The 24,748-nt window shown below is 42.8% G+C and overlaps 2 protein-coding genes and 1 long non-coding RNA gene across 3 annotated transcripts in view; 1 reads left to right on the top strand and 2 right to left on the bottom strand.

Annotated features, from left to right (window-relative positions):
- Window positions 1-8,541, bottom strand: part of Nfyc (nuclear transcription factor Y subunit gamma) — a 69,496-nt gene extending 60,955 nt beyond the window's left edge. Inside the window, exon 1 of the mRNA XM_048434554.3 lies at window positions 8,325-8,541. The gene's annotated coding sequence lies outside the window, so the exon portion shown is untranslated. The remainder of the gene's footprint in view (window positions 1-8,324) is intronic.
- Window positions 8,542-13,437: 4,896 nt separating this feature from the next.
- On the bottom strand, window positions 13,438-13,839 carry LOC148122687 (large ribosomal subunit protein eL31). The gene has a single exon (XM_087904652.1). The coding sequence runs from the start codon at window positions 13,815-13,817 to the stop codon at window positions 13,440-13,442; it is 378 nt and encodes a 125-aa protein (XP_087760778.1). The 5' UTR covers window positions 13,818-13,839; the 3' UTR covers window positions 13,438-13,439.
- A 5,211-nt stretch (window positions 13,840-19,050) lies between these two features.
- Window positions 19,051-24,512, top strand: LOC148122686 (uncharacterized). Its single transcript, XR_015737503.1, has 2 exons — window positions 19,051-22,397; window positions 22,494-24,512. It is a non-coding gene; the product is annotated as an uncharacterized LOC148122686 (long non-coding RNA).
- The last annotated feature ends 236 nt before the right edge of the window (window positions 24,513-24,748 follow it).

Below are 24,748 nucleotides of genomic sequence, written 5' to 3'. Positions count from 1 at the left end.
ACTTCCTAAAAAAGTAAGAGAAGCCAGGCAGTGGTGGTACACGCCTTTATTCCCAGCACTCGGGAGGCAGAGACAGGCGGATCTCTGTGAATTCGAGGCCAGCCTGGTCTGAGTTCCAGGACAGGCTCCAAAGCTACAGAGAAACCCTGTCTTGAAAACCCAAAAATAAAAAATTTAAAAAAAAGGAGCTGACTAGTAGTTCAGTGGTATGGCACTCACCACAAACACACACAGGTTCAATTCTAACTACAAAACAATAACAACCACCCTAACAAGATACTCCCTAAAGGCAGCCCAGGAACAGTTAGAGCAATGAATTATCTTCATTAAAAAAAAAAATGTAGCACTGGTGCTTAGGAAATGGTTACTTGGGCTACACAAAGAAAATCTGTCTTGGGAAAAAAAAAAGAAAATGGTTATTCAATGAATGAATGAGAGGGAAGGACCTTTGATAGATGATAAATTCTAAATTATTCTATTTAAAAAAAAAACATAGTCTTCAAGGCCAGTCTAAACTGTGGGGGGGGGGCAGCCAGGATACATAGACTCTGCTAAAATTTAAACATACAAGGGAGAGGTGCAAGGTACAGATCAACCAAAGCATAAACTGAGACCAATGGATGAAAAATTATTCTGGAGGAACTTACTTCAGCTCTCTCAGCTGTCCAAACATGGGGACAAGCTGCCTGGAAAGCTATGAATGGGGCTGTTAGTCACAGGCTGTCTCTACACTTGACAAGGATATGTAAAGACAAGAAAAGAAAAAGAACAGCAATGTAGAGCAGTACACAAAAAAGCCCAGACTTTGCACCTAGCAGATTTAGACTCCAATTCCTCATCATCACGACTGTGTAGCTGATGCCTCAAGCTAGTTACTAAAGCTCCACTGCAACCAGTCTCCTGTACTGCAACAGCTTACAGAACTGTAAGATTAGAATCATTTTGTTTCTTCAATAAATACTTACAAGCACAGACAGTACTAAACCCTGAGTCTCAAATCAGACACAGTGTCTGTCTTCAATGGGGTTAAACTCTATTGTAAGAAATTTAACCCAGGGATCATGATGCCGTGTTAGGACATACACACAGTGCTACAGGAGGATACACAGATAACCTCACCATGGGCCTATTAAATGCCAGGCTGCTCAGAGGGCTTCCTGGGGGAGTTAAGATCTCAAGAATAAGAGCCCTTGTTATGACAGCAGCCAGCGGTGAAAAATACGAATGGAAAGTCAAGCACGCTGGTATATACATGTGTGACCTCATCACTCACAAGGCTGAGGTCAGCCTGGGTTAAATAGTTTACTAGACCCTGCCTCAAAAGAGAGAAGGGGCCAGGCAAGGTGATACATGCCTTTAATCCCAGCATTTGGTAGGCAGAGACAGGAGGATCTCTGTATATTCTGTGCCAAACATAATCTATACATTGAGTTCCAGAATATTTAGGACTAAATAGGGAAAGCTTGTTTAAAAAGGGGGGAGGGGTAAGAAAAGGGGAAACAGTAAGGAGAGGAGAGGGAGTGGGGGAAGATGGAAGAAAAGGGAACTCTTTTTTTGAACCAGTAAGTCTCAGTGGTTATGACATTATTTTATTACTACTACTCCATGTATGGGCTGCAGAGTTCAGAGGATGACTTCTGGAAGCAGGGTTCTCTTTCCGCCTGAGGGTCTAAGGATCAAACTTAGGTCATTAGGCTTGCAAGGTAAACATTTTCACCCACTGAGTCATTTTGATGGCCCAGAACTCAGTAGTTAATGACACATATAGAATAATAATAATATGTCTGCTACATGCTCAAAAAAAGAGATGCTATTAATTATAATTTATTATCAATTAAATTGGATAACCTTTAAAATAATAATCTCTAACTGTGTCACTTTTGAGATATGGCTCACTCTCAAAAAAGTCCTTTCCCAGTATAGGCCCACTTGTCCTGCACAGACTGCTCTAGAGCTCTCACCCGAGCTCCACCACAGGATGGTCACAACACAACCGTTATTAGTTCTCACAACACACACGTACATGAGCTTGACTGATAACTGTAAAATAAGGCACCAGATTTCACTTGTTTACAATTCAGTAGCACATTTTTGTAGAAGGAAAGATTCCAGGCAACTCTTTTGGATTAGCCTTCCAAAACAGTTAAAAAGTTTAATGCACTAGCTGGGTATGGTAGTTCATTACTTTAGTCCCAGCACTAGAGAGGCAGAGGCAGGATCTTTGTGAGAAAGAGGCCAGCCTGATCTACATAATGAATTCCTGGACAGCCAGGGCTATGCAGAGAGATCCTACCTAAAAGAAAGAAAGGAAGAAAGAAAGACAGACAGACAGAGAAAGGAAAGAAAGGAAAAAAAGGAAGGGAGGGAGGGAGGGAGGAAAGGAGGGAGGAGGGAGGAAAGGAGGGAGGGAGGGAAAGAGAAAGTTTGCTGCATGTTTTCCTTTCTAGATTTAGTATTACTGAAAACATTAAATATCATCATTAAAAATATATTCAGCTTCCAGATTACTTCCAACCAAGCACACAGTTTCCTAAACTGTCCATTTCATAAGGAATAAGTTCTATGGTAGTGAGCCCTCTTGGGAGGATAGTACCTTTTAAGAAGTGACAAAGCATTCAACTGTGAAGACAGTACATACCTCTTAAGCCCTCATTCTTTAAAAATGGACATCATATGCATTCTTAACACTGAGCAAAGAATCTCACTTTGCTGGGCTGTGATGGAACATCCCTTTAATCCCAACAGTTGGGAGGCAGAGGCAGGTGGATCTCTGCGAGTTCAAGGCCAGCCTGGTCTACAAGAGCTGGTTCTAGGACAGGCACTAAGGCTAGGGTACCCCTGTCTCAAAAAAACAAAAACAAAACAAACAAACAAATAAATAAATAAGCAAGCAAAGAATCTCACTTTATACAGCTACCTGGACACTTTGCAGCTTCTGAGTCTAGGAATTGGGGCAATTAAGTACCATGAACAGCTTTTGAAACTTATAGCTTTCCACCAGTGGCATGATAGGAAACACTCTATATGGCCTGGTGATGGTGGTGCTCATCTTTAATTCCAGCACTCAGGAGGCACAGGCAGGAGGGTCTCTGAGTTCAAGGCCAATCTGGTGTACACAGTGAGTTCCAGGACAGTCAGAAGTCTTACACTAAGAAATCCTGTCTTCAAATACCAAAAGCCACCGGGCAGTGGTGGCACATGCCTTTAATCCCAGCACCTCAGGTGGATCTCTGATTTCGAGGCCAGCCTGATCTTCAGAGCAAGTTCCAGGACAGCCAGGACTGTTTCACAGAGAAACCCTGTCTGAAAAACCAAAACTTTAAAATAAATTTAAAAAAAAGAAATGCTCTATTTGTAGTATCATTTCCTGAGTCATCTATCTCATTTCTTCTCTTAGTGAAACACTGTTCAAGATCACTATTTCTGGTTCTATTCTCAGAGCAACCCTTGAATCTTACACACTACTGACTTTAAATGGGCAGGAGAGCTTAAATAAAACACCTTTATGTACCTTAGACATTGAAAATTTAAACCTTTAGTTTAAAGTTATTCTAGAAACATTCAAGTGCAGAAAAGGTAGACTGTAGTTCATCTATCTAAACTACACCTGAAAGTTATCCATTAGAAAGTTCTCTTTGCAGACTGGGAGCATAAACCCAATACTGAGCAGGGCAGTGGTGGCGCATGCCTTTAATCCCAGCAATTGGGAGGCAGAAGCAGGTGGGTCTCTTGTGAGTTCATAGCCAGCCTGGTCTACAGAGCGAGTGCCAGGACAGGCTCCAAAGCTACAGAGAAACCCTGTCTCAAATAATAATAATAATAATAATAATAATACTGGAGGTGATCACACGTGTTTCTCAAAGACCACACATCACTGTTGAGAAAAATGAAAAGTGAAAGGGTGTGAACAAATCTTGCAACCTGACAAAAGGTTTTGCAGGCAGGCAGATTTTTTTTTTTAAACAGAAAGTTATCTTCTGCTTACTTAAAAAAAAAAAAAGTTACCACAGTGACAATAAAACACACAGACCAAAATCCAACTTCCAGTAAAATTTTCTACATTAGTGAATCTAAATTCTCTGAACAGAATAATACTGGTTGTTCTAACTTTAATAATTGCTTCTAGCAAATTTGAAAAGCTTTTCATTCCACCACCATCTATACCTGGCTGCAACTGGGAGTTAACAGAAGCTATCATAAGACAACTTTTCCCTGAAACAAATTACCCAACCACTTTGAGCATGTAGAAGTTTAAGAATGACCTCACACTGGCCCATGGAAAATCAGCCTTAGGCCACAACAGCCCAAATGATTGAGGTCTCTCCTTTCTATTAGTAGTTGCTCCCCCATGTGGAATCCTGCTGCACACAAAGGAGGAGAGAACTACAAAAGACCTTCTTGTCAAGAAAGCTCTAACTGGGTATCAGTTAGAATGGCACATTCTATGCTGTTCTAAAAAGAAAATAATGAGTTCTCTCATTTATTAAGGTTCACAATGTTATCTTCTCATATGCTATTATACTCATTTTTTGTAATTACTACTAAAACTCAGACAATACCACAGCACACAGAGTAGAAACTGCAGAAATGGCAAGGACACAAATCTTTCCTAGGTTCAACTTCAAAATCAGCTGCTATCCCAACCTTTCCCACAGGCACTTTGTGGTCAAAGATGGAATCGATTTCCTCTTGTAGATAATCCACTGAAAATAAGAGGGTGCTTTCAGTCTGAAATGAGCTGTATGCTAACCTTCCTAACTTGTCCCAGTCCATGCATGAGAAACTGAGTAAGCAAAAGAGCTATAAGACATTAGGTAACTCACAATCAGTTCCCTCTGAAACAAGTAGAAAGGAAAAGAACAACTTGCTAGTTAAGGAAGGTCCTTTTGGGGGGTAGGGGGGCGGGTTTGGGATTTTTGGTTTTTCTCTGCAGCTTTGGAGCCTGTCCTGGAACTTGCTCTGTAGACCAGGCTGGCCTCGAACTCACAGGTAATATATACCTGCCTCTGCCTCCCAAGTGCTGAGATTAAAGGTGTACACCACCACTGCCCAGCAGTAGTGTTCTCAAATTGCAATATCTGAGACTGGAATAAAATTCAAAGTCATTTGTGACCCTAAGCATGTCCTCTGCCATTTTTCTTCCAATGAAAGAGGTGAGCTTGAACTTATGACTTGGAGTCATCACTGGAATCATGTGGCAGTGCACTTTCCCTGCATGTAAGTCTGGGCACTGTACCAAAGGGGCTAAAGAAAAAGTCAAAATATACCCTGTAGACTAAATATTCAAGAGGCTGGGACAAGAGGATCCCAAGTTAGAGGCTAGCTTGAGCTGCATAGGAAGATCCTGCCTTTACTCTTATCTCATTTTTTATTTTGTTTGCTTCTCTGTTTTGTTTTGTTTTTCAAGACAGGGTTTCTCTATGCAAAAGTCCTCGCTGCTGTCCTACAACTAGCTCTTGTAGACCAGGTTGGTCTCAAACTCAAGAGATCTGCCTGTCTCTGCCTCCCAAGAGATGGGATTAAAGGCATGTGCCACCACTGTTTAGCTATTTTTATTTCATTTTAATTAACTAATTAATTTAGAGACAAAGTCTCATATATCAAAGTCTGGCCTCAAACTCCTGAGCCTTCCTTCTCTACCTCCTGGGTGCTAGGATTACAACTATGCACTACCAGGTCCAGTTTATTTGACGCTAGTGGTCAAATCCAGTCTCATTACATGCTAGGTTCATGCACTACCATTTTGAGTTGCATCCCCAACCCAACAGCTGGCTTTAAAGGGTCACCTCTTCCACAGGTGAGGCAATGCTGTCCAGTGGAATGAAGTCACCTATTCAATAACTGAGGATAGACACAGCTTATGGCTCTTTGCAAAGCTAAGTGACCTTGACAAGGTTCTCTCACTCTTCAGAAGCTCAACACACAAGAATATGCTTTAAAACAGCTGCAGATAGCTTTCTGAACTAAAATGCAAGTGTTTTTCTTTTCCACAACAAGGTATCTATGGTACCAAGGTAATACAGACTTTAAAAATAAAGAATGGCCAGGTGGTGGTGGCACACACCTTTAATCCCAACACTTGGGAGGCATGAGCATGTGGATCTCTGAGTTCCAGGACTGCCAGGGTTACATAGAGAAACCCTCAAATAAATAAATAAATAAGGGTTCCAGCTGGTCATGGTGGCACCCACCTTTAATCCCAGCATTCAGGAGAAAGAGATGGATCTCTATGAGTTCTACGCCAGCCTGATCTGTATAGTGAGACCCTATCTCAAAAACAAAATATAAAAAGTTCCAGGTTGGCAAAACGGCTAACTGAATAAGGGCTCTTTTTTTTTTAAACATAAGGATTTATTACTTAAAAAAAACAAAGAGACAGAGAGACAGAGATAGACAAACATAAAGACATAAAAACATAGAGACAGAGAGAAACACGTGTGTACACGCCGAGAGAGAAAGACACAGAAAACATGTGTGCACACGGCAAGAGACGGACAGAAAAAAGCCTGAATAAGGGCTCTTGCCACAAAGCCTGAAGACTGGAATGCAACACATGGATTTCACAAGCTGAAGGAGAGAACATTCACCTACAAGCTGGTTTCTGACCTGAAGCATGCTATGGCTCACACAGACAAATATACACAATAAATAAATTAAAAATTTCAAAATAAAAAAAAAATAAGACCTTCAAGATACAAGCATGGCAGGGCTCTCTGGGTAATCTCATCAGTTAGAAGGCAGAGTCAGAAGAAGGGTAAGGAACAGTGAGTTCAAGAGTAGCCTGGACTACATGAAACCTTGTCTCAAAAAGGGGGGGGAGACAAAAGAAAAGGTAGGAGGGGAAGGGAGAAGATATAAAGCTGTAAGAAGAGGAACTCTGTAAATAGTGCAGGAATTGAGAATTACAGACCTGTGTCTGGATCTGGACTCAGTCACTTACTAGCTGTGAACTTAATTCCTAGTGGTTTTGTTTTGCTGTTAGAGTCTTATATGGCACAGGATAACCTCAATTCCTGTGCTCAAGCAAGCGTCCCACCTTACTCAGCGTGGCTGGGACTCCAGTAACACTGCACCAGGCTCCAGCAAATGACTGAATTGTTTCCTCAGAGAATGAATAGCACTGCCATCATGTGTGTGGCATAAAATGCACATGTAGTCCAGCTAGTAGAAAGCAAACACTCAATACAAGGTAGTAATAGCTCTATTATTCCTGAGTTTGATCCACGGACCATTAGTGATTCAGTACCTCTGAACTGAAAGTAAAAAAGACCAATTTTAGGGATGGGGGTGTGGCTCTGAGGTAGTGTTGGCCTATCATGCACAAAGCCCTGATCCTGTCGTCTTCTAAGAGCAGGAAACTTTCATATGAAACAACTCAAAACTAGCATGATCCCAGCCCCTGTAACTCCTAACTTCCCAATTATGCAAAGACCTTCTAGAGCCTACTTAATGCGATGCTAAATTTGGCATTCAGTGTCTAAAACCTGACACAACTGCCCAATGGAATCCCTTTCTGTTTACCTGTTTCTCACACCCCCGTGCCAAGGACCCAGAATGGACTCCGGGGCTCCACTCAAATCCTCGAGTTTAACAACCTGAATTCTACAGCAGAATCCTTAGTCTGACTCTGTGCTTTTGGTTCTCAGGCCCTCTACTCCCATTCCATGCACTCAGACTTCTATGCAGGGTCATTCCCAAGCTGGTTCACACTCCACGTCTAGCACCCCTACATCTCGAAGACCTTTCTTCTTTAACTCCTGTTCCGGTGTTTACAAACCAAGGACCTGCATGCCCCCATCGTGTAGCTAGCTGAGTGCCTCTGGAATTAGGAGTACCCCCTTTTGCAGCCCGTAGCCAGGCTACCACTCTTTCTCTCTCCTTAGGCCCTTCGGCTTCGCCCCGGAGTCTCCTCGCCACTCTGGCATTAGAGGGATGGTCGCCCCGACCGCCCGAGACTGAGCAGTTAGCTAGCATCCCGACAGCCGCCAATTCCTTCATCACCCCCCAGGCCGGAGCCGGCGTGACCAATAAGGTGCCAGGTCCGCGGCCTCCCCGCCGCCGACCAATCACGAGCGAGCCCCCCCGCAGTCGCCTTCCGCCAATGGGAGAAAGCCCGCGGGCCCAGGCGCACGGACCCCGCGAGCGCAGCCGCGGCGAGAGCGGCGGGCCCGGCGAAGACACAACATGGCGGCGGCAGGCCCGACTGAAGTGCCGCGGCGGCCGCAGAGGAAAGTGAGCTCTCCGCCAGAGGCGGGAAGCGCCGCCCCCACTGCCGGCCGCCGCCGCCCTCTCCATCCTCCTCGTCCCAGCTCCCATACACTCACAGGCCTCTGCTCCGGAGTCCAGCAAAGAAAGCAGCCGCCCCCGCGCCGCTGCGCCGTCGGGCAATGCAGAGGCCCGGGCGCGGTAGAGGGGAGGGGGAAGCGTGCGTCACGGAAAACGGAGCGCGCGCGGAGCGGGGGCGCAAACAAGATGGCGGCCGCGCCGTTGTACCGTCTCTCTCCCCCCCCCGCCCCTCCCCCTCCGCGCCTTGACTCCTAGCTCTGCGTAGTGCGCAGCGGCTGAGCCGCCTGAGGTCTCGCGAGAATTGAGAAGGGCCGACTGCCGGGCAAAACGGAATAGTGAGATCTGAGACTTTTCTGACCCCGCCCCCTCCCCGGGGCTCTGGAGGCGTTTCCTGGTGACCTCCGAGGACATTGTTTTCCTGAAGAGCTCATTTTGGCTGTGCGGGCTTCTGAATTTTAGCAAATAGTTTTCCGTGTTTTGTTTTGAAAGGAAATGAATGGTATGGGGAAGAAGGACTTCGCCAGTATTCCAAGTTTAAAAAGTCGCCGGGGCCGATGAGAAGGCTCCGCAAACCTGACGACCTGAATTCGATCCGTAGAATGCTGGATGGACCGAAAGGAGACTCCTGAAAGCTGTTCTCTGATCTTATGTGCGCCCGCAGAGGCGCTCGCACACTAATAAATATTCACACACACACACACACACACACACACACACACACACACACACACACTAATGAATGTAACTTAAAGATGATGACATTTTCTTTATTAAAAAAATTATCTTATTTATTTATTATTTATTTATTTATTTATTGTTTTTCGAAACAGGTTTTCTCTGTAGCTTTGGAGCCTATCCAGGAACTAGCTCTTGTAGACCAGGCTGGCCTCGAACTCATCCGCCTGCCTCTGCCTCTCGAGTCCTGGGATTAAAGATGGTATTTTCAAACCCGAGTGTTAGGAATTGGCATAAAAGATTAAAGATGGTTGGGAGGTGGTTCAATTAGTGCTTGCCATACTCATGATGACCAGAGTTAGATCCCCAACACTCATGTAAGAAGTTAGCACAGGGGTCCTCCCACAATTGCAGGGCTAAAAAGGAAATCAGCCTGCCTAGCTGAATCAGCAAGCTCCAAATTCAGTGAGGTGCCCTCTCTATAAAAATGGGTTAGAGTCAGGCATGGTGGTACATACCTTTAATACCAGCACCTGGGGGGCAGAAGCTAGAGGATCTCTGGAGGCCAGCCTTGTCTAGAAACTGAGTTCCAGAACTGCCAGAGCTACACTGGGACACCCTGTGTCCAAAAAATAGGGTGCAGGGCTGGAGAGATGGCTCAGAGGTTAAGAGCATTCATTGCCTGCTCTTCCAAAGGTCCTGACTTCAATTCCCAGCAACCACACGGTGGCTCACAATCATCTGTAATGGGGTCTGGTGCCCTCTTCTGGCCTGCAGGCATACACACAGACAGAATATTGTATACATAATAAATAAATAGATATTTTTTTAAAAAATAGGGTGCAATTGCCATTGAAGATGTCCAGATGTTGCCTTCTGTGGCACCTTCATACCCATGCAAATACACACATACAAATTGTAGAGCTAGGTGTGGTGAAATATGCCTCTAATCCTAGCACTCAGGCTACTGAAGCTCAGGAATCATAATCTGGAAACCAGTCATTTGCCTGGGGCGGTGGGGAGGGTAGTATTTCACCAGTTTACTTTTTATTTTGGACAGGGTCTTGCTGTAACTGGTTGTTTTTGATGTTCCTAATGTAGTCCACTCTGGCCTTAAGCTCAGCAAAGTCTTCCTTGCTTAGCCTCTGGGGTCCTGGAATTACAGACATAAATCACTATGCCCAGCTCAAAAAAGACATTTTTTTACTCAAAACCCTAATAAGAAATTGTACTTTGAGCCGGGCAGTGGTGGCGCACACCTTTAATCCCAGCACTCGGGACTCGGGAGGCAGAGGCAGGTGAATCTCTGTGAGTTCGAGGCCAGCCTGGTCCACAAGAGCTAGTTCCAGGACAGGCTCCAAAGCTACAGAGAAACTCTGTCTCGAAAAACCAAAGAGAGAGAGAGAGAGAGAGAGAGAGAGAGAGAGAGAGAGAGAGAGAGAGAAAGAAAAGAAAAAGAAAACTTTGACTGAGCTGTGGATGCAACTGAGCAGTAAAGTCATTAAAATGCTTAAGGCCTTGGGATATGTTCCAGAACCAGAAAGCAAAGGAGGAAGGCCTGAGGATGTTGTTCGGAGTGCTTGCCTGGTATGGAAACCCTGGGTTCAATCCCCAGTCTGGCACAAAATCTGGTATGATGGTACATGCCTTTAATCCCAAAATTCTGAAAGTAAAAGTAGAAGGATTAGTGTGTTAAATTTCAATCCCACCCACAACACACACCAGACAAACTGCTGAGGTGCCTATTTAACATATCAAAGCGGACCTCTACCTCTTATAGGGTTCTGGGTGGCATACCCTACCTACTACCCTGAACTCTCCAGCCCAGGGGCTGGGCAGCCCCTCTCCCAGAGGCTCTTCCCTATATGATCTAGACTCTTTTGTAGCTTTGGCCTCCTAGCTGCTAAACCTGTTCATGCCTACCCACCCCTTTCCTCACCACCACACACAACACACACACACAGGACCCAGATCAGCCTCAGCATGTCTACTCTGAGACTCACCGTGACGCCCCTGCTGCTACCTACCCTCTCCCTTTCATCTACAATGACCTTTCTCCTCCACCATATCTAGGAGCAGTCATAGCCTTTCCTTTCCTTTCTATTTCTATTTTTTTTTTAATTCAATCAGGAGTTCAAAATCAAGTCAACTAAATGGTTCAGCCAAGAAAGGCACATTGCCTTCAAGCCAGATAACCAGAAATCAGTGCCCGTGTGGTGGGACAACAGACTCTGGCAGTTTTTCTATCAACTCCACTAGTGTACGGTGTTACATGCATACCCCCCACAAACACACACACACATACACACACACGAGAAAAAAATATGTTGTTCAAGGTAATCCTCTGCTATGTTTAAAGGGCAAGGAGGTTGATATAGAGAAATAACTTTAGCTAAACAAAGAAAAACCTGATAGGTTTGCCAGTATTTATTAGAAAGTTATGTTTGTGAAAACTGTGCATGAAACAGATCAAATAATTAGAGATTATTTATTATACTGTAATCAAGTATGGACAGTGTGTAGGGGCTGCAGATCATGTCCCTTCAGAGCCTGACATTTAGGTTGCTCCTAGAATTATACTAAATCCAAGTCTATGTAGGAGAGGAAATCAGTCAACAGCTACCTCGTTAAGAAATAATACAGTAGGGCGATGGTGATGCACACCTCTAATCCCAGCACTCAGGAGGCAGAGGCAGGTGGATCTCTGTGAATTCAAGGCCAGCCTGGTCTACAGAGGAGTTCCAAGGCAGCCAGGGTTATTACATAGAGAAACCTTGTCTTAAAAAAAAAAAAAAAAAGAAGAAGAAGAAAAGAAAAGGAAAGAAAAGAAAGAAAAAGAAAAGAAATAATGTTGGAGCACTGGCCAAACAGAAAAGTCCACTTACAGGGGCTGATGAGATGGCTCAGTGGTTAAGACTGACCGGGCAGTGGTGGAGCACACCTTTAATCTCAGCATTCGGGAGGCAGAGGCAGGCCTGGTCTACAAAAGCAAGTTCTAGGACAACCAGAGATACACAGAGAAACCCTCTCTTGGGAAAAAAAAAAAAAGACTGTAAACTGGTCTCTTGCAGAGGGCTTGAGTTCAGTTCCCAACCTCCATGGGGGAGTTCACAACCACCTGTAACTCCAGCTCTAGGGAATCCAATGCCTTCCTCTGGACTTCTTGGGTAGCCTGCACATACCCACACAAAGACACATATAATTAATTAAAAATAATAAAAAGTAGCCAGGCAGTGGTGGCACACGCCTTTAATCCCAGCACTTGGGAGGCAGAGGCAGGCGGATCTCTGAGTTCTAGACCAGCCTGGTCTACAAGAGCTCGTTCCAGGACAGGCTCCAAAGCTACGGAGAAATCCTGTCTCAGAAAACCAATAATAATAACAACAACAACAACAACAATAATAAAAAGAAGTCCACTTAGAGTGGGCATGTAGCTCCATGATAAAACATGTATTCACTGTGCACAGCACCCGGGGTTAGAGCCATAGCACATAAATGGTAGAAGAGAAGCACATAAATGGTAGAAGAGAGATAAGGGAGAGTCCATTTAGGATCCTAAAGATACCCTGTGCTGCTTCTTAACCCTTCACTTGCTGGTTTCATAGGATTATGTTGCTGGGGAGTATAGGGAAGGGAAGTTAGCAGGGAACAGAGCTATTTGCCAGCACTAAAGTATTTCGGTATCACTAAAGTATTTTGGTATTTTCATGGTCAGTAGTATAACTGATAACAATACAGTAGGAACATGGGATGAATATGAGTCCTTGCTCTGGATTGGGTTGTTATCCATAGTCCTCGTGCCTTCCTTTCTAAAGTCCTTCCAGTGTGGCAAGTTCCTAGGGCTTTGCACTTCAAACCTTAATCAGTAAGTATGACTTTGTTTCGAAGTTTAGATGGCTAGATTGTTAGATGTGTTTGTTGTTTGTTTTTAATTTAAAAACTTTAAAATTTGTATATTTGTGACATGTACATCTGTGTACATGTTCATGTAAACATACATACTCCCATGCATGCAGAAGTCAGTGTGCCTTCCTCCGTGGCTTTCCCCCTTGGTTCTCTCCTGGATCTTGAGGTCCATCAGTTGAGCTAGAGTGACTGGCTAGAAAGCTCAGGGGATCTAGTTCTGTTCCACCTATGCTGGATTACAGATGTGCACCACGATGTCTGGCTTTTACACAAGTACTGAGAATTCAAACTCATGTCTTCATGATCGCAAGGCAAGCACTTTACCCACTGAACCATCTCCCCAGCCTGGATTTTTGTCTTGGTTTTTATTTGCTTGGTTTCAGATAGGGTCTCAAGTATCCCAGGCTGCTGTCTAACTTGCTGTGTAGTTGAGGATAACCTCAGGCTGCTGATCATCCTGTCTTTACCTCCCAAGTGCTTAGATTACGTGCCTGAGATATGGAGCCCAGCTTGGTTTTTTTTTTTTTTTTTTTTTTTTTGCAACTCTCCAACTTTATTTGAGATTCAGCAGGTTAGTTCTCATCCACATTGACTGTCTGTAGATTTTTGAATGTGGTAACAGGCACATAAGTTACCAATGTGTAGAGTTTGTTTGGTGAGTCCTCATCCTCATTACGTTTTCTGGACAAACGTACCCGGATACGGTATGGAACATTCCTTATTCCTTTGGCCCAGACGGCTTTATTGAGCCTGGTATCAATCCGTACATCTGGAGTCCCCATCTCCTTCATGGCAAATTTCCGGATTTCTTTGAGTGCCCTAGGAGCACGCTTCTTGAAGCCCACGCCATGGATGCGCTTGTGAATGTTGATGGTGTACTCTCGGGTTACCACCTCGTTGATGGCAGAACGGCCTTTCTTCTTCTCGCCACCCTTCTTTGCGGGAGCCATTCTGCCGGGCCCAAGATGGAAAGCCCAGCTTGGTTTTGTTTTGTTTGAAACGAGGCCAGAACTCTTTTGTCTCCACCTCTCTAGTACCAGGCATCTGACACCAATTTAGCCTTGTTTTGATCAAGGAAATATGAACTGAAGGTTGGAGATGCAACTAAGTAGCAGAGTTTTTTGCCTAGTTCTTACCTGGTCTGCACAGGGTCTTTGGCCCAGGACTGGAAGTGTGAGGGGAGATAGGGATTCATGTAACCCAGATTAGCCTTGAACTTGCAATATTGTCAAAGATAATCTTGAACTTCTGACCTTCCTACTTCTACCTCCCAAGTGCTGGCATGAAACCCTTCTGAGAAGAAATATATGAAGTGTACATGCTCCTGCCTTATTAGTTTTCCCCTGAAGCACATCACAAATAAATCTGCTTCTCCAAGAATGAAAATGAGCAGAGTCACAGCTAATGTATATGATATATATAATGTCATTTGAGCAAGAAATAAATCTTCCTTCTTATAAGTCACTGCGATTTCTTTCGTTGCTGCCACAGCTCTCTCTGGGAGTAAGCCAAGAGCTCATTTGCAGATATGATCACAAAACAAAACAAACTCTGGTCAAGTCATGTGGGAAGATTCTCAAGGAAGGCAAGTGTGAATAATACAATTTAAGAAACGGAGGCTTAATCGGTTTTGTCCAGTGATCTGATTATACCATTTGGAGAGATTTTTTGAGTCAAAGGGCTTGATCAACAGTGATATTTCAAGCCAAAGTAGTCCCAGAAGGTAACTGTGGTGGTTTCAATGTAATTGAGTCCCATAATCTCACAGGGAATGGCATTATTAGGAGGTGTGGCTTCATTGGAACTTATATAGCCTTGTTAGAGGAAGGTATCACTGTGGGGGCAGCCTTTGAGGTTTCCTTGCTCAGGATATTGCCCAATAAGTCAATTTCCTGTTGCCTGCAAGCTGTAGGACTCTCAGCTACTCCTCCAGCACCATGTCTGCCTGGATGTAGCCGTGCTCCCTGCCATGATGATAATGGACTGAACCTCTGAAACTGTAAGCAAACCACCACAATTAAATGTTGTCTTTATAAGAGTTGCCATGGTCATGGTGTCTTCTCACAGCAATAAAAACCAAAACTAAACCCGGCGGTGGTGGCACAGGCCTTTAATCTTAGCTCTCTGGAGGCAGAGGTAGGCAGATCTCTGTGAGTTGGAGGCCAGCCTGGTCTTCAAAATGAGTTAAAGGACAGCCAAGGCTGTTTCACAGAGAAACCCTGTCTCGAAAAACTAAAGCCAAAACAAATAAAAAAACCCAAACCAAGACAGTAACATTAGCATTGGACATACATATTTTATATGTGTGTGTATGTATATATACACATTATATATATATATACACATATATTTTATTAGAGTGGCTTACAGGCTGTAGTCCAGTTAGTACGATAATGCTGTCTCCCAACAGAAAGAATCCAGTAGTTGTTCAGTTTAAAAAACTGGTTGTCTCAGCTGGTTTTCAGTATATATCTGAATCCCAAATAAGTAGGCTCGAATGCAAGTAAAGGGCCAACCAGAGGGCAACCAGGCAAAGAGCAAAAGCTTCCCTCACATAGGCTGCCACCAGAAAGTGGAGCCAGATTTAGGGTGGATCTTCCCACCTCAAAAGATTCAATCAGTAAAAATCCTTTCCAGGTATGGTACACCGAGCCACCTGGTTTTAGTTAACTCCAGATGTAGTCAAGTTGACGTCCAAGAACAGTCATCACACATGCTTTCCTGATGTGATTGCATGCTGGCCCAGCAAACATCTATTTGAGGTGGTGTCTCACTCTTGCCCACATGGTCTTCAAATGCCTGGGCTCAAGGACATCCTCCACCTCAGTTTCCCGAGTAGCTAAAACTGCAGGTGTGGGCCACCAAAAGCAAAACAAACAAAAATACCTTGTATTTTTGCTTTACAAATCAGATTCTGATTTATATAAATAACAGTTTCTGTGAATGTGTGACTATCAAAGTTCCCCAATACAGAGACTGTTCCACTCTCTAATCAGTGTAAACATCAGGCTTCTGAGTCTGAAAAAGTTAAAGATCAACTCTGGGGCCCTGGAAACTTCCTTAAGGTTCTAAGCACTCCAGAGAGGCCTGTCTGGAAGACGGCCAGATGGACTCTGAAACCACTGCCTTTCACGGTGCTCTGCCTTTGATCTGAGAGGAAAACAGAGGAATAAAGTGATGGGCAGTTGGGATTTTAAAAAGAGAGCGAAATTACAGTCATTTGATATGAAATAGTGGCGGGAACTCAGGTAAGACTAGCAAGGACGTGACTGAACTAGGTCTTGGAAAATGAAAAGAATTGCTGAACAGCCCACCGTGTATAGCTAGCTGGCTATAAGCAATTGTAGGAACTGAGGGCTCCATTGAGGGAAGTAATCACATGTAAAGATATATTATAGTCAAACTGAGGTTTGATTCCCTGCTAGGGAGAGTTAGTCATGGATTTTTGTTGGTTGGGTTTTTGTTTTAAGTTATTTCGAGGTTTTTCTTTGTTTTTGAAGAATTCTATTATTTGGTTGGTTGGTTTTGTTTTGATGTAGGGATTTGCTTCTTTTGTTTTTCTGGTGTGTCTGTGTGTGAAATGTATGTTTGAGTGTGTGTGTGTGTATGTGTGTGTGTGTGTGTGTGTGTGTGTGTATGTGTGTATTTAGCTATGTATGCATGTGAAGGCCTAAGACTGACACTAGGCAAGGTCTTTGTTCACTTTCCATATTGTTCGTTGATCTAGGGCCCCTCACTTGGACCCAGAGCTCACTGCTAAGACTTGTAAATCTCCTGGCAGTAATGGCACATGCCTTTAACACACCTTTAATCCCAGAAGGCAGAGGCAGATGGATTTCCGTGAATCTGATGTCGGAGTGAGTTCCATGACAGCCAGAGCCACAGAGAGAAACCCTGTCTCAAAAGAAAAAAATACTATTAAGTCTAGCCAGCTTGTTTCAGGGATTTCTTCTCTGCCCTCCAAGTGTTGGAATTAGAGGTATGCTTCCATACCTATAATGGTACTGGGGTTTGAACTCTGGTCCTTATGTTTGCAGTGTGTTAGCCAGGGTTTCATCCACTGATTTCTCTCCCAGCCCAGGCTATTCTTAAATTCACTATGTGATTTAGGCTTACTTCAAGCTCTCAGTCCCTCTGCCTGGGATTGCAGGATTGTGTCACCATCTCTGGTTGTCTTCTTTTCCTTCTTCTCCACAGACTCTCACCATGTAACTCTGGACTGGAACTTCTCATGTAGACCAGGCTGGTCTCATTCACAGAAATCCTCTCTAGTTCCAGAATATTGGCATTAAAAGTGTGTGCCTCCACTCTTGGTAACCATGTTTCTCTTTTATATTAAACATTTTATTTAATGTGTGAATACAGTACAGTTTGTTTTTTAGTTCATCCAGTTATTTATTTTCACTGTTGGGATGTTATGAATAATACTGCTTTAAGTACCAGTGTACACACTGTGTGGTAGCTCACACTGGGGAAGCTGAGACTGGAGGATTTCTGTGAATTCAAGGCCAGTTTGGGCTACAGAATGAGACCCTGTTTCAAGACAACCACCATAAAACGTAGCATAGTGAGTGTTGGGAGTCCTTTCATCTCTTTTGGGGTGTGTATCTACAAGTGATCTTGCTGAATTATATGACAAGCCTATGTTCAACTGTTTTGAATAAGTATCTTACTATTTTTCAGTGTCTAGACCATTTAACATTCCAAATATAAGTTTTTCTAGAAGTGAGAGTAATCTAGTCAAAACTATGTTTAAAGACATTTCAGAAGCCAGAGTCAATGGACTAGCGTGATCAGTTGGGGCAAGATGTGATGAGGATCCGAATGCACTAACAGCACTGAGAATACAGGGAGAGCGTATGGATGCAGAGGGGGATGCAGAAGGGGCTATTACTGCGGTGGGATTGAAAGGGATTGACTATTGATGACTATTGAGGGGACAAGGGACAGAAGGCAAATCAGGGTGGTGGTCCAACTCTCATATTTCACACCTGGAACAATGGTAGGTAGTCTCCAGATGGAGGATGAGTCTGTAACGTTAAAGCCTGTGGCATTTCATTACAAGCAGATTGTAAGCTGTGGAACAGGCACCTGTTGTTGCGATACACAACTGACATCCCTTTGCCCTTTAAACTGATGACAAACCCCTTCTTCCTTCCTTCCTTCCTTCTTTCCTTCCTTCCTTCCCCTTCCCCTCTCTCTCTCTCTCCCCTCTTTCTTTCTTCTTTCCTTCCTTTCTTCCTTCCTTCCTTCCTTCCTTCTTTCCTTCCTTCCTTCCTTCCTTCCTTCCTTCCTTCCTTTCTTTCTTTCTTTTTGGTTTTTCCCTGTAGTTTTGGAGCCTGTCCTGGAACTAGTTCTTGCAAACCAGGCTGGCCTTGAACTCACAGAAATCCACCCTCCTCTGTCTCCAAAGTGCATGCACCACCACCACCCACTTGCTTTTTTTTTTCTTTTTAGAGACAGGGTCGCATGTAGCCCAGGCTCACCTAGAACTTGTTATGAGCGTCTTCACATGGCTAGCACACTCTAGTCCCCTACGTCCACCCTTTTTAGGTTGTAGAGTCATCCTGCACCTCTGTCAATCCCGGTCTCTGAGGGTATAAAGCCACATGAACGTAACTCTCACAAATCTGGCTACGGGAATTGTAATTTTCTTTTTTCTTTTTTTGGTTTTTCGAGATAGGGTTTCTCTGTAGCTTTGGAGCCTGTCCTGGAACTAACTCTTGTAGACCAGGCTGGCCTCGAACTCACAGAGATCCGCCTGCCCCTGCCCTTGCCTCCACCACAGCCCGGAGGGAATTGTAATTTTCAACAGGCAACTACAGAGCTCTGAAATCCGTTGTCCCTTACTCTGAGGCCTTCCTCCCCACAGGCTGTTGTTCCCAGAATAAGCAGTACTTTTCTGATGGATTACTTTGACTCAAGGACTCCTCAGTACCCTCACCAACCATTTTCTACAACCACATTGCCATTTAGACGGTTCCCTCTAAACATCTTCTTTCCCTCGGTCCTTCACTCAGGGTCAACCTTCCCCAGCCCCCCCAATCTTCCCCCAGTTCACGCCCCCTTTCCTCTCACAGGCGGTTTTTTTGTTGTTGTTGTTGTTTTGTTTTGATTTGTTTTGTTTTGTTTTGATGGTTTTCTTTCATCATGTTGTCTTGGCCTCTGGCCTTCTGAGCATGTAATGACCTGAGGAGAGCCAGACTGGGAAGCTTTCTTCCGTAATTGTTCTGCTATGGGAGCTCCTTCAGCCAATAGCCTTTAAGATACCAACCCACTTGGGCGTGGTCTCTTATACCATAAACGCCGCGGTAAAGCTCCTTCTCTCTATTCCCGCTGCTGGATTTGGTTGCTGTTCCCAGTTCGTTCAGAGGACTGCGATCTGTGAGTCTACCCCTAAATAAATAACCCTCAAATCTGAGCTAGTGTAGGATTTCCTTTTAGTGTCCATCTTGATCTGGTGACCCATTGTGAGGACCAGTTCACCTTTTTTTGGGACCCCTTCCCCATCCCGGCGCGCCGGGTTTACCAGCTGCATGGTGCATTGGGCACGAAATCTTCCCGCCCTGGCTCCGACTGGCACTCAGACGTAGCGCGTGGCTGCTCACCCCTACTCGTGATCCACACACCGCTGTGGTTCATTCGCAACTAGCGACTGACGGAAAGCCTTGGGCTTCCACTTTTCTGGCCACCAACTCTCGGAATAGCTTTGATTGTTTTTAATAGCTTCTCATAATTTGTTAAACAAAGCATATTTTTCAGTGTTTAACACGCCATAAACCAAACCGGGATTGTGCAGCGCTGTTTGCATCTCTCGGCCACTCGGCTGCAACTGAGACACCTGCTGGCCGATAACGGCATTACACCTACTCCAATTCACTGTAATTGCCTTATGACAAATAAGATCTGAAAAACTACAAAAATGACTAGTAACATAATTATCCAGGAGTTCAATAATTATTTTGCTTATGTTATGGATGGTATTCTGCAAGTCTCATGTGATTTTCCTTATACATCCCTTTATTTGATTCTAGAAATTAGTCTTGTTTTTCATATTATCTCGTTAAGAAAATGGTTTAATAACAGAGACAAGAATGAGACACCTTTAGAAATGATACAGTCTTTACAGACTAGTAATGAACAGCTAGTTGGAAAAATCAACACTTTGGAGAGAGATGCCATTAATTTGACAGACAAAATTCAGTCAATGTCGGAGGATATTGAGACATTATCTGAAAGAATTCATGCTTCTGAAATTAATAATCGGAATGTGTTGAAAATTTATGATAAATTAATGGATAAGGTATCTCTCCAGGAAGATAATATGTATGGCATCAAAATTATGTTTACAGATAAGATGTTACCTTTACTGGACAAACTTCATACCTTGGAATCCTCAGTGAGGTCATTAGAACAGAAAACTGGACAGGAGATTCAGACTTTACGAAAGTCTGTAGAAAAACGATTAGAAAAGACTGAGGAATTTATCAAAACTAATGAGCAGAGGCAGAACGTACAAGGACAGGATTTAGCCTCATCAGTGCATATTCCCGGTCACTGTGAAAAACATGTCTCATCAGGAAAATTAAAAAATCCAGTGCCTACTGTGAAAAATCATACTGTTCTGGATGATGGAATAGACACGGAGGATGAATCAAAAACTAGTAGGAAATAGGAAACATATATTTTGGCAGACTTCTATAAACGATGAAAGACCAAAGCTAAGAGTGTGTATAAACGACATTGTAACTGAGGGGTTGATAGACACAGGTGTGGATGTGAGTATCATTACCCCAGAATCTTGGCATCCAAATCGGCCTCTTCAAAGGGCAAATGTTCAATTTCTAGGAATTGGAACCCTCTCTCAAGAGAAACAAAGTACTAGATGGGTTGAATGTATAGGGCCAGAAGGACAGAGAGGAAGACTGAGGCCATATGTGGCTAATATTGCAGTGAATTTATAGGGTCGTAATTTATTGCAGCAATGGAATACCCAGATTAGCATTCCTGCGGTCCCCAAAACTAATTTTTCTGGGAAGGATATTATAAGGTATTATAGACAAAGAATATTATAAGGTATTATAGACAAAGGTCCCTAGCCATTCAGCTGTACAAGAACACAAAGCAGCTAGCAAACCTTCAGAAGTACTAACAACCCTGCCTTCAAAATGATTGAGAAACAAATATGGGTTAAACAATGGACTTTAACAGAAGAGAAACTATTCAGGTTTTCAATGGACAACTGCCTTGAGTTCAGAAAAAGCTGATTCAGTAATCAAGCATTTATTAGAAGTTATGACCATCATGTGGTATGTATACCTGCACAAATAAAGGCAGACGATGGTCCGGCATATGTGTCTAAGAAAATGAAACAGTTTTTGCTTATTATAATATAAGGCATATTACAGGTCAGGCAGTTATAGAAAGATCAAATTGAACTATAAAGGATATGCTCAACAAACAGAAAGGGAACTAGATTGCATAATGCTTTATTAACTTGAATTTTCTTTTTTTTTTTTCTTTGTTTTTCAAGACAGGGTTTCTCTGTGGCTTTGGAGCCTGTCCTGGAACTAGCTCTTGTAGACCAGGCTGGTATCAAACTCACAGAGATCCACCTGCCTCTGCCTCCTGAGTGCTGGGATTAAAGGTGTGCGCCATCACTGCCCGACAAACTTTAATTTTCTTAATGCTAATGAGAAAGTAACAATGGCTGCAGAGAGACAATGGATAATAGAAAAAAACTTCTGAATTAAAGTCTATTTTAAGGATGTGTTGACGTCACAATGGAAACCAGGAGGTGTGCTGTGTTGGGGAAGGGGTTTTGCTCTTGTTTCCACAGGAGAAGAAAAGTTATGGATACCATCAAAATTAGTAAAGATTTGCTTTGAAAAAGAAAAATCTCTTGAGAAAGAGAAATGACAGCTCATCCATAATGGTGACAACCATATAGGTGGTAAGAAAACCTCATAAAGGTTGGGGCAGGGTCTGTTCTTGTCTTTGCAGGAAAAAACACATCTTCAAAAAGTCAAGAGATCCTGTATGTTTGGATGCCTAAAGATGAAAATAACTATCCAGAAAGGATCACCAAGCAAAATGGAATGTGGCTTATGAGGACAGGTCATCTAGGGGTTAAAAAAAAGAATTTCATTATTTTATAATATATATAATAAATGGCTTTGGAGCTATCCTTCTCTTAATCCAAGCATATTGTTAAAAGAAAAATTCAGAGTTTCTGTTTCATATCAGGAGTCTGGTATGTGACAGAAAGAAGATAGATAGATTTTAAGGAAATATTTTATGTTTCTCCATGCCCATTTTGTCTATATCATATCTTTCATTGAATATATGTCCATGTGAATAATGTTTAAGTTTTCCACAGTGAACAATAGCTTTCTGCAGTAATCTTTGAAGCTTCCCAGGAAGAAGATGGGGCCCCACAACAACTCCACCTGATCGATACGATGTCATGATGCTGATAGCTCTGCTATGAGACTGGGTTTTAGGTACCAGTGTTTTGGCCAGAACTACAAGTAAGAACTTCAGAAAAACCCTATAAAAACTCAGAGACTATTTGCAATTATACCAGACAGTAATTGTAAAATTTAACCATCATTTTACTTTTACAGGATCCCATAGAAAGAATATTGCCCCCATGGCAGCTAGAAGCAGTTATAGAAGACGCCGTCCCCTCTCCCAACAAAGTGTTAGGGACACCATTTAGGGGTTGATTATTACTCATAGGGTTGGGGGTTGGGGTGGAAATTATGTAGGCCCAGAGATCTCAAAAAAAAAAGAAGTAAAATTGAATGGGATAATAGATAGATTAGTGTATCGTGAGTAATAGAGTGAATACTTGCAAGCTATTATTTATGGATAATTTACACTGGTATAGATTCTTGTATATTGATACAAGTTTAAATTATATTTGTTATATTGAATGTGCTCTTATTCCTGTTTACAATATTTGCATACCTATGCAAAATTATTTTGTCAGATTGTGTGCGTGCATGTTTCTACCTCTGTTTAAGACATTCTGTATATATATATTTTTTTAAATATTTATTTATTTACTTATTATGTATACAATATTCTGTCTGCAGACCAGAAGAGGGCACCAGATCTCATTACAGGTGGTTGTGATCCACCATGTGGTTGCTGGGAATTGAACTCAGGACCTTTAGAAGAGCAGGCAATGCTCTTAACCACTGAGCCATTTCTCCAGCCCAACATTCTGTATATTGATACAACTTTTAGGATATATTCATCATATTGCATTATATATTTCTACCTCTGATCAAGATCCTTATACATTGTTTGCATTTTGATGTCATTGTCCTTGTTTACTGTATGGTTGTTTAAAGATCTTTAATATTCTGATATGAAGTCTTAGTTTTTTTGTTAAGATTTATTTATTAGATATACAACATTCTACCTCCATTTATGCCTGTACGCCAGAGAAGGGCGCTAGATCTCATTACAGATGGTTGTGAGCCACCATGTGGTTGTTGGGAATTGAACTCGGGGCCTCTGGAAGAGCAGCCAGTGCTCTTAACCACTGAGCCATCTCTCCAGCCCAAGTCTCAATCTTTAAACTATATAGGTAGTATTATAGGTCAACAGTCATTCGTGTTTTTTATAGTCAGACTAATTAGATGCGTAGAGATTGTATTCTGCATAAATAGGTAATAGTCAACCAATTAAAAGATCTGTAGAACATGGCATTTAAATAACTTAGGGTTCTGTTGATGTGAGACACTATTGCTCCTGGCAGCACCAATCTATTCCCAAGAGAATGTTGGGCACCGAAGACACTCCACTGGGAGCTTGTTTTTTTTGTTGTTTTTTTTTGTTGTTTTTTGGGTTTTGTTTTTGTTTTTGTTTTTGGCACAACTGACCTTTGGGCAAGGAACTGCCCATGCCTCCACCACTGACAAAGTGCATGGTGTCCAGATTGGACAAGCAGGATACAAGACTGCCAAACCTTGCCAAGACAGGGTAAGATGGTTCTGAAAATTTTCCTGTCTCTGAAAATGGTCTGTCAGTTACTCAAGACCTTATCCAAAGTTGGTTGCTTCAACATTGTAGATGAGACTTTGGTAGAGATTGCTCAGATAGCCAGTTGTCTCTGTCATCCACTACACATTTTGGAAGCTGCTTGATTGCACTTCCTGCCTACTCAAGTAATATTATCTTCCTTCTTGGGCCTTCAATGGAATTGAAGATTAGATAGTCATAGATACTTTCCTCTTATGATCTAGCCAAGCCATTTCCGATACAAGACTTAGACTCCTTAGGATAGAATGTTTATTAAAACATTTAGAATATGTTCCTTGCTTAACATTGTTTATGCTGGTTGTAATTCTAATTTTATACTTGATATCTGTTCCTAGTGTATATAGTTTTGTATTGGGTTTGGAACTCTTTTATTTAAACAAAAGGGGGAGGTGCTGTGCAAGCTTCTTCAGCTAATGGCCTTTAAGATACCAGCCCACTTGGGCGTGGTCTCTTATACTATAAATGCCAAGGTAAAGTGCATGCTCCCTCTCTCTCTTCTGGCTGCTGGATTTGGTTTCTATTCCCCATTCGTGCAGAGGAAGGTGATCTGTGAATCTACCCCTAAATAAATAGCCCTTTATTATACTCAATTCTGAGCTAGTGTGAGATTTCTTTTAAGCATCCATCTTCTTTGTACTATGGCTTATCCCAAGCAAGAGCAGGCACATGACTTCATCTGACCAATCATATTGATAGAGACCTACATTTTATTTTATTATTAACAAAATGCATTTATTCCATGTTTTTTTACATCATATTTCTTGATCACTTTCATTCCCCGTCCCTCCACATCTGCCCTCCACCCCTGCACCCCCCTCACCCAAAT

The sequence above is a fragment of the Myodes glareolus genome, chromosome 3 (genome assembly GCF_982192425.1).
Source record: "Myodes glareolus chromosome 3, mMyoGla1.1, whole genome shotgun sequence".
Lineage (NCBI taxonomy): Eukaryota > Metazoa > Chordata > Mammalia > Rodentia > Cricetidae > Myodes > Myodes glareolus.
This window is presented reverse-complemented; position numbering and strand designations above follow the sequence as displayed.